The following is a 16,781-nucleotide window of genomic DNA, read 5'->3' as shown; positions in this document are numbered from 1 at the left end:
AACATGCTACAAAAGTTGTAAGTAATTGAAGATTAATATTAGCTTTTATTCTGCTTTCAGTTTGGGGTTGGTTTTTTTTGAATGTGAGATCTGAGGGACTTTGAATTACTTACAAAATGCCTCTGGGGGCCTCACCACTGCAGACAAAAGTTACAGCTTCAGTTTTGGCACAAAGTCAGGGAGTTTTCCTAGGCTACTTTACACTGCATGGTAGAGGTAAGGCATAGCTCCTCTGGTTTTGGATCAATTTTATTTCTTAATCTATGCCTAGGGCTACTGGCCAGTAACCAACCTTACAAAATTCATCTCACTAACAACCTATGATGTTACTAAGAGACCACTCCATGTTTGCTATGCTAGATGACTTTTAGAAACCCAGTAAGGCTTAAGGGTTCATCAGGACTCTTTCCTTGTTTCTACAACAAAAAAAAAATTGAGATCATGAGGGCCCTATTACAAATTGCAGACTTAAAAAGCAACAGCAAACACACATGAGGATATATGACATGAAATACATATGTATGCAATCATTGAAAGGGAAAGCCTGAACACTGTCACTTACATTAAGTCCCAAGTTTGCAGCTGGATAATTAAAAATAATAGCATATGCAAAGAACTGGACTCGCTCAGGATTTCAATTTCCCATGTATGTAAAGTATTGTTTCATTTTTAAGCAGGGAGCACAAAACAGGAAAATTTACCTCTGAAACAGAACCCTGTAACAAGAAGCCAAGTACTGGAAATGTGATTATCTCAAAAATGCCTGAGGCCAGAGAATCTCATTTTAGTGCTAACCATTTTGGTAACTGACAATTTTGTGTTAATTTAAACCAAACACATGCTAATATCAGAGCTGTTAAAACTAGCAGGGATCCTGTCCTTCAGAGTAGGTTTCAAATTATTTCTCATTACAGTGCAAGATAGGCTAGTGTAGGGTAATTAGAAAAGCTGAAAAGATTCCCAAATTCAACTAAGAAGCAATGTTAAATTTCCTAGACGACAGAACACCAGGTTGGTGCTGTTCTGTTAAGAGTCAGTATTTTAAGTATAGCAATTCTTACCTCTTTCTTTGCCATAACGCCCTCTGTGAATGCCAGACTGCATATTATACACATCTACCTGTCCAGTTGACAGCCCAATTACAGCAAAGTTCCCACATGAGGTAATGTCAACTGCCTTTCAAGGGAGAAAAAAAAACAAACCAATCACCTATGAAAACAATTCTTTTAGTGTATATCTAATTAGCAAAGTTGTTAGAAAATATATGACATATCAGGAATACAAAACACTACTACGTTTTTAGACCTCAAGGAAAACTACACATCACAAACAACAGATTACATCTCAAAAACGTAAAGATGGGAGCTCTTAAAATAAAAAAAATAGTCAACAAGTAATAAATATGGCAGTGCATGCTTACAAAGGATAATGAAATACTGACTTAGTGACATCCATCTAATAGTAGTATCAACACTGTAACCTAAATTACTAACCTATACAATCAAGACATCCACAAATTCAATCCTAAGATAAAGTTGCAGCATGCTGACCTGCATGCCTCTTTCAATGCCCATATTGCCAGTGGCACCCCAAGTTCACAGAGAGTTTAAATAGTAAGAAACAGAGAAACAATGTTCTAGATGTCTTTAGAAAGATACAGACTGAAGAATCTAGTAGTTAAAAGAAAATCAGGTATTTACAACTGAACTGATATTGTCTACCACTTAACTACTAAGCATAAAGGTCAGAAAAAACAATTTATTACAAGATACAGTAGTAGTGAACACCTAGTACATGAAGTATGCCACAGCAACTACTTGTCTTGCAAGCTTGTAAGCCTCAGTAAACATTTGTCTCTCTTCCATTGAGTGACTTTCATTGTGTCTAGCTCAAGTGTAAAGCATTTTAGAGGGAATATCCTGCCTGATATTAGTAAATACATTTTTCCGTATTGCCAGAAAAAAGTATCTTCAACGATTTGCATTCACAGAGCAAGCTTATCAACACAGGCATACAGTCAAGTCTACATCACCGTGACAGATTAAAAGGCTAACACCAACCACTGTCTGAATCAGAACATAAAATCTGCACTTAACCTGGATGTTTAAGGGAAAAAGGCATATGCAGTATTTTTCTTAAGACCATATGCATTACAAAACAGCTAGTAGGACACACTGAACTGGCAGAAAGCACTTTGCAAAGTAACTAAAACATGTCTAGATAGTGCTTTTTCATTCTCTACAAAGAGAAATCAAAATAGCATATACTGTAATGCTGAAGAAACATTATCCTAAATAAACTTACTGTTGCATATATATCAATAGGTTTGTGTTTGCTAAATTCTTCTGGCCTCAGTTTGTGGGCTCCCATTGAAGCTTTCTGATAGTTCCAGGTCGTACAGGTTATATACCCTTGATGGCAGGCAACAATACTATCCCAGTCACTCTGATGTGCCACCTCTGCAATGTAACACATACGCCTTTTAGAAACAATCATTCTGAAGTCAAATAAGCTCTTCTGATATCATAAGAAAGAGTATTTTGAAATACCTTTTGGCAGAACAGTTAATATTTAGTCTTCCTGTTGGACAGTCAAAAGGCCGCTATTCAGAAAAAACACCTGGCAAACTGCTGTGCATATGCTAGTGGAACTAAAATGCTAACAAAACCACAAGCATTTTTTTGGTATGTTATGTTTCATGTCTTTGTATATTTGAGTCTATGTGGTTTGAAAAGCATATTTAAACTTAAATGGTTTAAACTGCTTAATCTGTACCCATTTCCAGCTGAGTCTCTTAACTGTTTCTTCAGCTGCTGAAGCAGCAGAAGCCACTAAATTAACAACTTAAAGCAGCGTTTAAGAGCTCCACCTGCTTCACATAGCAAAAGACTCTTCTGCATTTGCAGGACAGTAAGTCCTCAAAAGCTCAGTATCCAAACCTTGTAGTCAAATGAGATATATGGGGATCTAAATAATGAGCAAGTTTGGTTTTTTCCCTGGAACTTACAAATTAAAAAAAAAAAAAAAAAAAAAAAAAAAAAAAAGAGAGCTTGAAATTGGGCATTTCTAGAACTTCAAAGAATAAAACAACCAGATACAAACTGGTTCACTTCACCAAACAAAGACAATAGAGCAAAAAAGAAACTCTAATTAAAATGTACTGAAATAAATGTTTTCTTATGCCTCCAAACACATTTATAGTAGTTCTACTACCTTAAATCAGTCAGTCAGGTCTAACATTAATTTTAAAAGTGCACATATATATATATAGACATATAGACATAGACATATTTGCAACAAGTATGTACAGATAATCTGTATCTATGAAGCCTGCAGACAGAAATACCACATGTAGTCAAACGGCTACACAAAATTTTAAACCCAAACCTTTCAACACAGGAAACAATCACCAACCTTGGAAGACGAAAGAATACCTACACTTAAGACAAAACAAACTTCAAGTCTGAAGAGGAGATCATTAATTTAAAGAAACACATTTTGATGAAGCAAAGATAATTGCAATTCTGCTTGAAAAGTTAGGTTCACTATCTGCATACTGAATTACAAATGAACAGAGTAATTGAAGTTTTACTTAACAAAGTGACTCAAATAAAGGAACTGGGGAATCATAAATAAACTACTAAAACCAAGACTTCCTTGGCTGACAAATATCATCATTGCCCCTAATTGCTGGTTCTCCAGCCTGGAATACATACACCAGAAGATTATGGCTCCCGTGTTGGAGATTTTCAAGCCAGTTAAACAAAGATGTTTGAAATGAAAATGCTGGGTTTTGAAATAGAGAAGTTTACCAAGTAAAATGTCATTCTAAACTGTCACTCAACAGCTCATGAAGGGCCACGGAATCTCAATAATCTCATCTTGATGCAGCATGAGCTTTCAAAGCAGTAGTGTCTTGAGTGTTAAAAGACAAAATGAAGACATGAGCTCTGTAGTGTATCTCAAAGACTACTTACCTGAAGCAAAGGCTGTAATTGGAGGAAGTGCCATCGTATCAAGCTTAAGACCTTTCTTTTTTGATTTCTTTTTGTTAATTGAACCTTAAAAAAAGAAGTTAAGATTTTCAATCTCATGGCTAGATCTAAGAATAATAGTTTAAAAAGAGTTGTTTACTAAATATAAAGTTCCTATTAAACTTAGAAAAATTTGACTTACATTAACACAGCACTGCTGTTACCTAGGGCTTGAAGAGCTAAGAACATCAATAGACTTCCTGTCAAAATTCATGTGATGCTGAGCAAATCACTAACCTATTACATTCCCAGATGTACTACTCAATCCATTTGTTCCAGGATCTTGTGCTGACATCCTGAGGCAGAGATCCCCCCATCACAGCTAAAACCACAGTCATATAGATATGACTATATAAAGCAGTATGTAACACCCAGCCCTTTCAATAACCAAGAGTCAGGAATTTCAAATTTATGCCCAAAAGATACATAGAATCAATTAATTTACATCTGTCTAGTCAACTCTGTCTAAATACATACGTATCAGTTGTAATTACACATGCTGAAATGTCAGCTACAGCTTTACACATCTTTAACACAAAAATCATGCCCAATGTTTACCACAGTGAAACAACATACACTACCAGGCTACAGAAATTACTGTTCTTAAGTACAAACAAATCTGAGAGTACACTTCATATACATCAGGAAGGATTGAGTTTGCAGAACAACTGAGGTGAATAGTTTTCATAGAACAGTTAAAGTGAAAATAAGGCCTACCTAATGTTTCAGCTCCTGTTTACATAAATACTTTTCAGGGCTTTTTTCACCAATCTTTGTACTTTCACAGAAATACTTACCACGTCCTAAACTTCTATTGAACTTTTCATGCACTGTTGAAAAAGACTGCAATGTTCCATCTTGACCTGATAAAATATTAGCAGAAAACAGTGAATGGCAAAAATCAGCTTTCCGTTCACTCATAAGCTATCTGAGCAAGAAGAGCAGAAGATAAGCACTTAGAAACCTCAGACACCATAATAAAGTACTGACTAAAAATCCTGGTCCAAGAAATACATACAGATACACTATAAGCAGCAGAACTAATAGAGCCTAATTTTCTCTGGCCTATATCCCCATTCCTACTGCTTTGCCCCATACACGATCAGAATGACACTGCTTTTACAGACATCTTCTCCATGTTCAATTCCTCTGTCCACCCTCCTTTCTTCATCACAATATCTAGCTGTTCCCAGACTTCTATGACTAAAACCTTAAATAAACTGTTACATCCTTCAAATACCTCCATAATACTTCCAAAGCTTTCCCATGACCCCATATACTCCCTCATCAACTAAAATATTCCTTTCTCTATCCCTTGTCTAACCAACACTTGCTGTGGCTGGTTAAGAACTACACCTAGTTTAGCCAGTAAGCTAACCCAAACAAAGATGGTAAAAGCGGAGTTGTCCATCTTTCCTGTAAACCAGGACACTAACAAGACTTCCCTCGTCTACCCAGTGACCAATGCTCACAGAACTGATAAGAACTTAATTTAACAGAGGTACAGAAGGACCAAATTTGAAACTAGTAAACAGGTACTCTTTGTGGGAGAGACATGGACAAGGCAGAACCAGAAACTAAGAGAAAATGAAATTGCACGACACATGTAAAATCAAAGGCACTGAGATGATTTTTAAGAATTAGAGGAATCACAAAACATTTTTACTAGGCCAAACAAGTAAAGGCAATAAATCAGTCAAAGTGAACATAAAGAATTTGAAAGATGATGGAACAATTATAGTATTCAAGCAACCTTGCTGCTATGACACAGAAGTAAGGCAAGATGTATATACTGGGAACTGTGAGAAATGTTAAGCAGGATGAAAGCCAGTGACATTGGTGAAATTTTACAAAGTTAATTTGTGGAGATGCCCATTCTAAGGAAACTAGTAGCACTTCAAAGGCACTGCAACAACACTGCTACCTCATTTCTGTTGCACAAATTTTTACCACTGGTTCAGAGAGGAATGTAGGGAGGCAGTCTCCTTACACTGCAGATACATCAGATCTCAAACCCTAAGATCCTTTTCACTTTGGTGGCTGCCTCTGTGCCCTCCTCATATGTTTCAGTACAGTTAACAAAGCAGTGAACTGCAAAAGCATATGCGAGGATTTGTTAAGCAACTCTTGATTGTTACTCTGGTTCATCCAGTGTGAGCTGAATTACTGTAAAGCAACTAGTTACTTGAATCCAAGTTACTAGTTGGATGACCAGATCGCATGTGGTTTTAGCACAGTGTATTGCTGTGCCATATTAGCTGTAATATTCATGAAAATGTAGTGTAATGTTTTCAGATGTTGCCCATGTAGACAAATTCATTACTTCAGAGTAATTAAAGGTTAGGTGAAGAGTCTCTATTATTCCATTACTGAAGTGTTCTGGGCCACAAAACAGCCTGATCTAGTACTTAATTTCCTAAGGGGTCTATTTATAGATTTTTAAATATGCTAGTTGCTAAGGAAGGGTAGTCATGCATTTTTACACTTTCAGATTAGTATCTCGGTAACAAGCGATCTTGAGAATATATATTACAGACACAATTGAGCCATAACAAATTAGAAAGACACTGCAACCCATAACGTTTGCTCAAACCAGCAGGAAAAGTTGAGTGAGTGGCCTCTAAGTTACTAAATGCATTATGCTGCTTATTTTACCCGTCACAACAGAACTTCCCTCATTGTTACAGGTTTTCATTTTGACCAGCTGATAGTTCCTTAGGAGATAATGAAACAATTTTTATTCAAACACATAAATATGGATGACAAAAGCAGCTCCTAAACTTTTCTACTTGTAACTACTTTTCAGCCTACCCACTGATATATGTTCCTTTAGGGAAGCTGTAAAACAGTTTGATAAGAGTAATAAATGATACTGTCTACACTAATCACCTACTGTGTTTTATAAATACACATGCATAACACATGAAACATAATCTACTGTGTTAATAAAACAAAGACACTTACCCCTGCATGTTTTCTTTATCATAGCAGGAAATCAGACTGAAGAATAAGAACGAGAATTCATACCTGCACTAAGAATTTGCTCTCCATTTTGCCCATGGTATCTGATTTTTGTTGGTGGTGCACTATGTCCCACTCGGCTTCTTAGTACACGTCCTGTACCACCAGGTCCATCGAAAATCCAGACCTGCCTCCCAAAAAAAAAGCAGGAAAACGAAGCTGATAACCATTGCCCTGCCAATAATTACACCTCTTGGCAGTGGAACAGGCTTAGGTGGGAGCTGGTGCAGCAAACTTCACACATTGGCTTTCATCCTTGATCCCAAAACTCTGGAAGTTTCCACCACGGCAGCTGGTTGTTTCCCACTGTTTATTCTGCCCCTCCACCAAAGGCTAATGGCATCAGAAGACATGTAGCACAAGGGACTTTTATCAACAGCAACTGCTCATGACACAGAACACTTTAAAAATAGATCAAGATTTAAGATAGTGCACCGGGATATGAAGCGTGGTTCTGTAAAAGTGGATCCAAAGCTTTGTTCTTCAAGGCTATCACGAAGCAATAAATGAAAAAAATGACATCATGGCAGCAAATCCTTAAACTGCCCCACAACAGATTAACTGCAAGCCAGCAACTTCAGTAACTTGAGTTTTGTTGTATTTGTTTCATTTGAAAACTGCTACTTAAATCCAAACTAAAGATTTACACTTTGGAGGACTACAAGAAAAAAAATTTAACAGCAGATAGCAGAAGCTATTGTAACTTACCCGTATAGCATTATCAGCACCATTAGTAATAAGAAGTGGCTCTCCAGGGACAAACGACATACCAGCTATTGCTGTGGAATGGGCATCTTGCATCTGACACATTAGTTTCTTCTCTTCTAGATCCCACAAAGCAATGTGTCCAATTGGGCTACCAGCTGCCATTACTGGGTGTCCATCTGCTCAAAAAAAAAAAAAAAGTTCAAAAAGTTTGGTTATTGACATTCAGCTCACGCTTATTGACTTCTCACATATTAAAACTGATGCAAGAAAAGGCTAGAATCACAAGAAAAAATTCTCAACCTAATTCTAAAAATAAGATATGTTTTAACTGAAATATTCTAGTATTTTAAACGGAAAAGTTCACTGATAATAAAACCAGGATTTCTTCACATCAGGTAACAAATATATCCAAACCCAGAAGCCGATGCTAGAGGTTTTGCTTGAAAGCACGAGAGATATTGCAGCTCTACCACTTTCAAAAGTTACTCTATACCCCACATTCTTCCCCAAGCTTACTCATCTTCACACCTCAGGATGTGAGAGCTACTGCATCACCACTCTAGAAGTTATCAGTCCTTTTTTTTAAATCCTCTCAATTTTTTTGCTGAACAGCTTGCAAAAATAAATTCCAGAAGTTGTTCACATGTTTATTCAATCATTCTAAACAATAATTAAAACATCAATTCACAGAATGTCTTTTTTCTATCTGCTCTATCCTCTCTAATATTAAGGAGATAAACACATCATACTAAAAACATACTGCAAATATTCAAGTAAGTTTTAAAACCTATCATATCAAGATAAAATTCCACCAAATATCCTGCAAAATTGTTAACTAATCTTTTCATTCCAATGGAAGAAAAAAGCCAGTTTCCAATTTGCAATTACACACATCATAGATATCTAAACTAGACAAGCCTAGGGACTTCTTTTTCCATAAAGCTTCACAGATATGGAAACTTGACAAGTTCATTTAATTGACATGAAAATCACTTTAATCAAAGACTAAAATGAGTGCATGAGTTCAAAACAACCAGGTTGTATTTACACTAAATATCCTAAGTATAAAGACAGGAAGAGAGAGATTAGAGAATGTCTGAAAGCCACACATTCAAGCAGGCAATGGAAGTTATTTAACTATATTAACATCTTGAGTCAAATCACTGGTGCAAAAAGGCACTCGTTCCACTTCTTTCTACAAGTCTCTCCAGTAGCATTCTTCCTCAACAGGGTCTGCATCAATCTATATTCTGTTAAGATCTGCAGGTTTTTCTATTCAAATGAGAGATTAGATTCAGTATCAACAGCTCTGCAGGAAGGATACATTAAAGTAACTAGCTTTAGAAATTAGTACATGCTTGTTAGACAAAAAAAAATAAAAATCCATGAATATAAATATTGTTCACCAATAACATCCATTCAGCAGTCACCCCACTCTTAACATTCTAACTTTGTTTTGGAGGGGGAAGACACTACTGAGAAGCAGGTTTGCACACTAACTTACAGTGTACTGATTGCACTAACTCTGATAACTGTGTACTGTGTTAGCTCTTGGCACATGGAAACATAAACTGTCTTACTTTTCTTTGAAAAAGGAGCATTGTATGTCACACGTCCTGTGTAGAGTCAGTACACAATAAAATGCTATAAAACTGCCAGTACGATGAAGATGTATGATCTCCCTTACTTACTGGTAACTTTTCTAGATTATCTGCAGCCTTTGAAAACTAAAACTCTCAGCACAAATTTTGATTCCGAAATGCTTTATCAAAACATATTTTCCTATCTTCCACTTAAGTGTTAGTAATTTCACACATATTTTCACTAAAAATGCTAAGACTTACCTGTACGAAAAGATATTGCTGTGATAGGACCCCAGTCTTGTTGAAATTTCATCAGAGTTTCATCAAACTTAATATTATGTACAATGATATGACCAGATACAAGACCAACTGCAACAACATCCACTGCTGGAGCCTACAAGAAAGAATGAACAGCAACTGAAATGAAAAATGAAAAGCTTGTTGCCACACAACTAATACCAGTATATACAAGACAATGTAGCTAAGTCAAGGACAAACAGTAAAGAAATAAATAAGGCATCTCGCATGAGATCTTCTACGTATATAACCTTAACGCATGACTGAACATCTGATAAATCCAAACAAAAACAGAGAGATGCAAGATTTTGCACTTAATCTCCATTGAATCAAACAATTCTGTTTCCAGAAGCTGGAACTCTTTTGAAAAACACCTCCCTAAACTGCTGTTTTCAGTAGTTCTGTTAGACCATTATGCACCATGCCACACAGCCCATATTTACAAGTTTTACCCAGGACAACTGCAGACCGTTTTCAAAGCTGTCACCAATGCTACCAGTAAGTTTCAATTAATTTTTTTATCTACAAAAATACAGCAAACCCAATTACAAAATCTTTTCTTGAATCAGCAAAATCTGTATTTTATTAACCTCCAAGGCAAAATAAATCTAGCAAAAACCTACCAGTGTAACAGAAGTTACATGATACACATGCATCTTGCAGGCAAACTGTTTCTGTGAATTCATTATAACATCAGTGAGTAAAGACTACAGACATGGTAAACACAAAACAGCTAAGACACCAAATGCAAAAGAACTAGGACTAGAGGAATGGCAGAAGAAAGAGCCTTTAAGTCTACCTCTCTTCAGTGTCTAAAATGCTCAACAGAGGGTTCTTAACATTACCTGAGAGAACACAAGTAAGCTTTATTGTTGTAATTTTAAACAACACTATTTTGCCTGCTGTTCCTTCACCAGTAAGAAAATAAGATACCAAAAATACTAACCTGTTCAAGACTTGTGACTGCTAAGTGCCACCCTGCAAACGAGTATAAGAGTTTGCTGGAAAACAAAAACCAAAAAACATAAATAAGGTAACCCTTGGAGATTTTCCATAACAAAATGGATGCTTTAAATGCACTTACACAGAAGAGTACATCAGCTTTCTGTTCTTATAAATTAGTTAAAAGGAAAAAAACCCCTGCGATACTAATAAGTAAGGCTAAGAATAATACTTACGGTTAATTTTTATTGAAAAAATTAGTGTCATCCATTAGCACCTCAAAGGTGACAAAGTTACATAACATGAACAGGGATGAATACCCCTTCTATGCCAGCTGCTCCCCATGCGAACACACCTCTACAGAATTCTTTAACATAAAAAGCCAGTCTTGGACCAACTTCTTATAATAACAAACCCTTCACTTGCAGAGTAACTTCCCTAAATTAAGATATTAATGCATATTACAAGCATCTTGTTTCTTTCAGAAATGGTAGCAGCCAAAATGTGAAGCAGGACTGTTCACTGAGAAGGCAGTCATGCAGTTCTTAAGGGTGAAATTATGAAGACAGTATTTAAGAACAGACATGACTAAAAATCACCACATAGTTTGCCATTCTTAAAAGACTGCTAGCAGCCATGCGTTACCACCTCTAACTTCCCTTTCTTGCCAGAGACCATCAAACTTTCCCCTCAGTTCTTCCAATTTCTTTTTTTGTCTAATTGTGCCCATACCTCTCTACAAAATAATCTATGTAGGGAACAAACTCTCAGAAATACAGATTGATTAACCCAGCAACATTACTAAAAGAGCAGGGACAGTCTCATAGTTTTTCTTTAATTGTGTAAAAACTGAAACCATCCAAGGAAGACTTTTTGTCATCTAGGATGCATTGCACCTCAAATGCTGTGACAAGCACTGAAGAGACAAAAGAGTACTATGAGTATTTTTAGGTTATTCCTATTTCCCGATTTATAGAGTATACATGGCGTCTCCAAAACATTAGAATATGAAACAAAAAAATTAGCAGTGATATCATTGAAAGTATACAGTCATTATGAGAATAAAACACCGAACTATGCAAGCTGAATCAACACCTATTTGCAGTATGGTACATTATCATGCAGGGAAGTTCACTGTAGCTGTTAACTTTCATGAGTTAGAAAAGCAGCCGATCGTGGTAGGCATGAAATACTGCTATTATGGACAGTGCTCTACTGGGACATGCTCAGAGACAACTACATGTCTACACATTTCTTATTTAAGAGTGTAAGGATCAAATGCTAGTAATTACCTCCACACTACCTGCCAGCACTTCTTGGACCCACAACAACCAAAAAATAACCTTGAAAGAAGGGAGGCAGAAGGCCTGAACATGCATTTACTATTATTTTAATTATTTTCATGGGAAAGCTATATGATTCCAAGAAATAAAGAAAAAATATGTAATAAAAAAAAAAAATCCTGAACAATCTCTGCCATTTTGCAGGGATAGTAAACAACACGCAACTTGAAAGGCATCAGCATTCAGGGAGCAGCAGCATTCTTTGCTCCTGGAGGTAGACCAACTGAAAACTTATGCCAAAGGACTCGGTACAAGATTCCATGTTCCAAATCTATTGTACTTAGAACTATTATTTGTTGCACATGAAACGACTTGGAACATGAAGTATATCCAAGTTATTAAAAATCTTACTTGGATCTTATATTCCATAGCTGCAAGCTCCCTTGTTCACTCCCAAGGAGAATTTTATTCAAATAGGTGCTCGGATGCAGAACTGCAGAAACTGCAAAAGTGGCCTTATCAAAATCCACTCGAAGATACTCCTCTGCAAAAAAGTGAGAAACAACGTTAGCATGGCTACCCCTACAAAATCTGCAGGCTTGTCATCCCATGTCAAATGTAAAGGCAGACTTGATGTTTACTCTATACAAATCCCATAATTGGTGTTTCTCACATTAGAGGATTAGCTAATGCATAACAGGACAGGCTAAACTTGTTTACATTATAACATCTGTTGGCTTGAAGGTATATTTTTTCCCTATAAGCCTACCTAGCAAAACAATGCTGGCAAAACTGCAGTGATTTATATCTTTCTGAAGGATTCCTGCTCCTGCCTGAGCAAAACCCCTCATCTGATTAGCATGCCTTTTGTTTGTTATAGCAACTTCAAGTCTCTAAAGCCTGTCTGCAGCCACTTTTGAGACCCAGCATCCAGGGAATGACATTGGTCACACAAATAAAGAAAAAAATTCAGGGCACTGAACCAGGTTTTCATAAGGTACTTTACAATGGCAGGAGAAGATGCTGACACAATCGCAAGGTTATTCGTAAGAATTTAGTCTTACCCAGACTGGTAAGTGTCAAGGAACTACAGGACTTCAGAGATGGTGCCAAAGCTGCTGTATCACAGTCTTTACCAGAAAATGGAAGACTAAAATTCCATTTCCATATAAGCTTCTCTCTTTACACCTATGTGGAGCCTTACTGGGTCTCTGCATGTGGTGCAGGATCCATTCATGAAAAATTATTGCAGGATTAGGACTTCAGATTACCATTTAAGTAGCACTACCATTTAAGGTTTTACTTTTCTTTTTTAAGAATAAACTACTTCTGAACATACACATTTAGAAAACCCTTTTTTTCAAATTACTGAATGTTTAACAATGCTATCCTATAAAGCAGTAACAGAAATAGTGTGTCCCACCTTCTGACTGTATATTCCAAACAATAAGAACATTATCAACATCCACAGAGATGACATGATCACCAAAAGACTGCAGAAGGTGTATCCTTGCCTTGTGACCTTCATAGGTATGAACCACCTATAATTTCAAAATAGAAATGTTTTCAATATAAGCCGTTAAGGTAGCATATCATGGTGACATAATACTTGAGGACAGCCAAAACATGTCAGCAACATGGAAAGGCTACACAACTTGGAAGATACATAATTTTCCCTGATACTTAAAACTGCTGGCAAAATATTTTTGATAATTTACTTTTAATTTCAATTCATTTATGTAAATTATTTTTTATCTTTCAGTAACTACTTAATTACCATAATTAATACATAAAATGCAGGTCAGCCATTACGGAATTTGCTCTGACATTCTCCTATTTTAAACTTTTTTATTCCTCCCTCTACAGTGTTTGTTTCCTTAAAATTGAAGGTACTAAGCGTCTAAGGAAACAGGTGTTTGTAGAAAATTAACTGTCTTGAAAACACAAACACTACACAACTGTTTTGTACTACTATGCAATAAGTAAACTAATAAAAACCTCTTTGTTCCTGGCAAAAGCATGGAGAATATTGTCGTATGAAGCAAATATCAACATGCGGTCTGCGGCCAAACATGTAATGTCTTGTGGCAAAGCATTACCTGTTAATCAAACAGAAGAAAAAGCTCAACATGTTTCAGGTTCCTAAGAAAAGAGAAAGCCTGACAGTGTACTTATTTAGCATGGTGACCCACCAAGAAAGCTCTCCCGTTGAACACACTGTTGGAATTTCTTACAGAAATGCACAGGTTTCACATGAATGCAAGTATTATCATAAATAACATCACACCGGTAGCAACAACTTAAGTAACATCAGATTGATAGATTGCAAGGTGGTTCTTTTGAAAAACACTTACTAACAAATTACTGAATTATCACTGTAAGAAAAGGCACACGTTATATATAAAGGGCTTATAGAGAAATTATCCCAACACAACACTTCTGCAGACTGTCAAAGCCCCACAGCCCACTGGGCTGGAAACACAGATGACAAATCAAACTCTGAGCATTAGCAATGCCTATTTGGTTAAACCATTCTGCAGACTTGGAAGCTACTGACCCAATCCTGCACCCGCGCCCTGACCACAGGTAAAGACACTGAGAGTTTACTGCTCTAAGAATAATACATCTCAGTCCTCACCTTGTGACTGGTTCAGAAATAATATCTGCTATTGTCATCTGCTACTTTACTAGCTCAAATGGTAAAAGAGTCAAAGCTCCAGATGACAATGAGAAGCTGCCAGTGTGGTCCCAAATGTTAGAAAACTGAAAAAAACCCCACAACCCAACCCTCTAGGGAAATACAAAAATGCAAATCACAGCACTTAACAATTGTACAGAGAAACACCAGGTCAAAAATCAGTCACTGTGGGAGTGTGCCTATGGTACAAACTTACACAGTCACACAGCAGCCTTCCTCACAATGTTGCCTTGTATTATGAATTATTATCAGACACAAAGAATCCTGTTCAAAATTGCTATACTGAAGCACAGCTTCAATGGGAAGAACTGAACCAGGAAAACAAAAAAAGGTTGCACTTTATGAGAGGCCTCATTAGACATCTTCCCATAGTGCCTCTGAAGCCACTTAGGCCTACAGTCAGGTTACAGATACCTGGCACTCCACACTAGCTGTATGCAAGCCTGCTTAGGCCAAGACAGTTTTAGGTACACATCAATTTAAAAGTTCAGAGCATCAACCACATAACATCAACAAACCAACAACACCACACAGAGATGCACATAATTTATTTTTTCAATCGCAGTTTTGCATGTAAACGTCTCCATTTCTCAAAAAGCTTAAATTATTATGTCTGTAAGAAGATGTAGCCCACCGAAAAAGACTTCACAGAATGTGTGACGTTTTTACCATTTTCTAATCTGAAAACAGAAGTTGCATTAGTGTTTAGAGCTGTAACTATTCACTGCTGATCCTCTAAATCTAGTCCCAGTTGTGTGACATGTTATTTATTCTCAAGTCTGTTAGTGAAAAATATTTTGCTTTATGAGGTCTGTGTAAAAACTCTGTGGTATACAGAAGTAAAACCCCTACTTTTCAAAACAGCTTACATCTCACTGTATCATCTAAACATCGGTGGGAAGGGGCCTTTGGAAATCATCTAGTTCAGCCTCCCACCCAGCCCCTTCCAAACCTGGATTATCAGCAGCGCTAGACTGGGTTAACTGCAGCTATACCCAGCTCAGTCTTGAAAACTTCCGGGGAAGGAGATCGCTCACGCTCTACACGGTGCTACAGTTCCGTCTTAGTCAGGGCCATTTTTCCTAACCTCCACTGTGAGCCTCTCAAGCTGCAATCTGTGACTGTCACCCCTTGTTATTCTGCCCACCATTACCACCACAAACTCAGCTCTGCCATCTTCATAACTGCCCTCCAGGTAACAGCAGCCTCTAGGTTGCCCCGTATTTTTCCCTTTGCGAGACTAAACAAATCCAATTACTTCAATGTCTCCTCTCATACTGCGTGCTGTAGGCCCCTGACGCTCCCCATTTCCTCAGCATCCCTCCTGAAAGAGAAAGGGGAGCAGTGGGAGAGAGAGAACACCCTAACTGGGTATTGCAGTCCAGGTGTGGCCTCACCAGCACAAAGTACAGGAGAATAACAGCTTTCCCTGATTATCTGGCTGCGTTCCTAAGGTAGCTCAGTACACGGCTTGCCTTATTCACAGGTACTGCATTGTTGGTCAGTTTCTGGCTTGTTCTGTCCCAGGTGCAGGATTCCGCCCTCGCTGAACCTGGCGAGGTTTCTGTTGGCCCAGGCCTAGTGTTTTGCAACACCTCCCCAGGCTGGAGCTCTGGCATCTCTGGGTGTCAGCTACTCCTGCTAACCCAGTACCGTCTGCAAATTTTTACTCATTATGCACACCACCTCATCAGCCAGGCTGTCAGTGAAGGTGCTGAACAACATGGGCCCTGCTGTTGACACCTAGGGTGCTACACTTTGTTACCAACTGCCAACTGGATGTCAAGCCATCAATTCATATCTTTTGTATCCAGCAGTCCAGCCAATTTTTAAGACTCCCTGAAGACTTTCAGTCCCATCCACACCTGTTCTGTTCCTGTAATTATTTTCCTCCAACAACACAGCCTTCTAGTAACCACAAAAACAACAAAAAAAGGGATCTGGAATTAACAGCTTTATTCACTGCTCACTCCTTAAGGCCTAGGGGTATTCTTGGAAGAACAAGATGACAAAAGTAGGAGGTTCACAAGGTATATTCCTAAGAGAACTAAGTTACAGTTGCAACAGCAGTTTCCAAATTTATATCCAATATTTCTGAGACTACTTTCAACATATTTCAGTGTAAATATTAGTACATGCAATTATTTTTTTCATTTTTCAGTTGAGAAGCAAGTACAGATGTCTCACACACATCACCCCCCCCCCCCCCCACACC

The 16,781-nt window shown here is 37.5% G+C and overlaps 1 protein-coding gene across 1 annotated transcript in view; it reads right to left on the bottom strand.

Annotated features, from left to right (window-relative positions):
* WDR36 (WD repeat domain 36) overlaps nucleotides 1-16,781 on the bottom strand; it is a 36,033-nt gene that overhangs the window by 19,202 nt on the left and 50 nt on the right. The window contains exons 2-12 of the mRNA XM_009648677.2: nucleotides 13,867-13,967; nucleotides 13,292-13,409; nucleotides 12,280-12,412; nucleotides 10,590-10,644; nucleotides 9,608-9,740; nucleotides 7,764-7,939; nucleotides 7,062-7,182; nucleotides 4,832-4,897; nucleotides 3,978-4,061; nucleotides 2,305-2,459; nucleotides 1,062-1,176 (exon numbers count right to left, since the gene is read on the bottom strand). Of these exons, the coding sequence (XP_009646972.1) occupies nucleotides 1,062-1,176; nucleotides 2,305-2,459; nucleotides 3,978-4,061; nucleotides 4,832-4,897; nucleotides 7,062-7,182; nucleotides 7,764-7,939; nucleotides 9,608-9,740; nucleotides 10,590-10,644; nucleotides 12,280-12,412; nucleotides 13,292-13,409; nucleotides 13,867-13,923 (1,213 nt within the window). The 5' untranslated portion in view covers nucleotides 13,924-13,967. The remainder of the gene's footprint in view (nucleotides 1-1,061; nucleotides 1,177-2,304; nucleotides 2,460-3,977; nucleotides 4,062-4,831; nucleotides 4,898-7,061; nucleotides 7,183-7,763; nucleotides 7,940-9,607; nucleotides 9,741-10,589; nucleotides 10,645-12,279; nucleotides 12,413-13,291; nucleotides 13,410-13,866; nucleotides 13,968-16,781) is intronic.

The sequence above is a fragment of the Egretta garzetta genome, unplaced genomic scaffold (genome assembly GCF_000687185.1).
Source record: "Egretta garzetta isolate BGI_Z169 unplaced genomic scaffold, ASM68718v1 scaffold271, whole genome shotgun sequence".
In the NCBI taxonomy this organism is placed as follows: Eukaryota; Metazoa; Chordata; class Aves; order Pelecaniformes; family Ardeidae; genus Egretta; species Egretta garzetta.
This window is presented reverse-complemented; position numbering and strand designations above follow the sequence as displayed.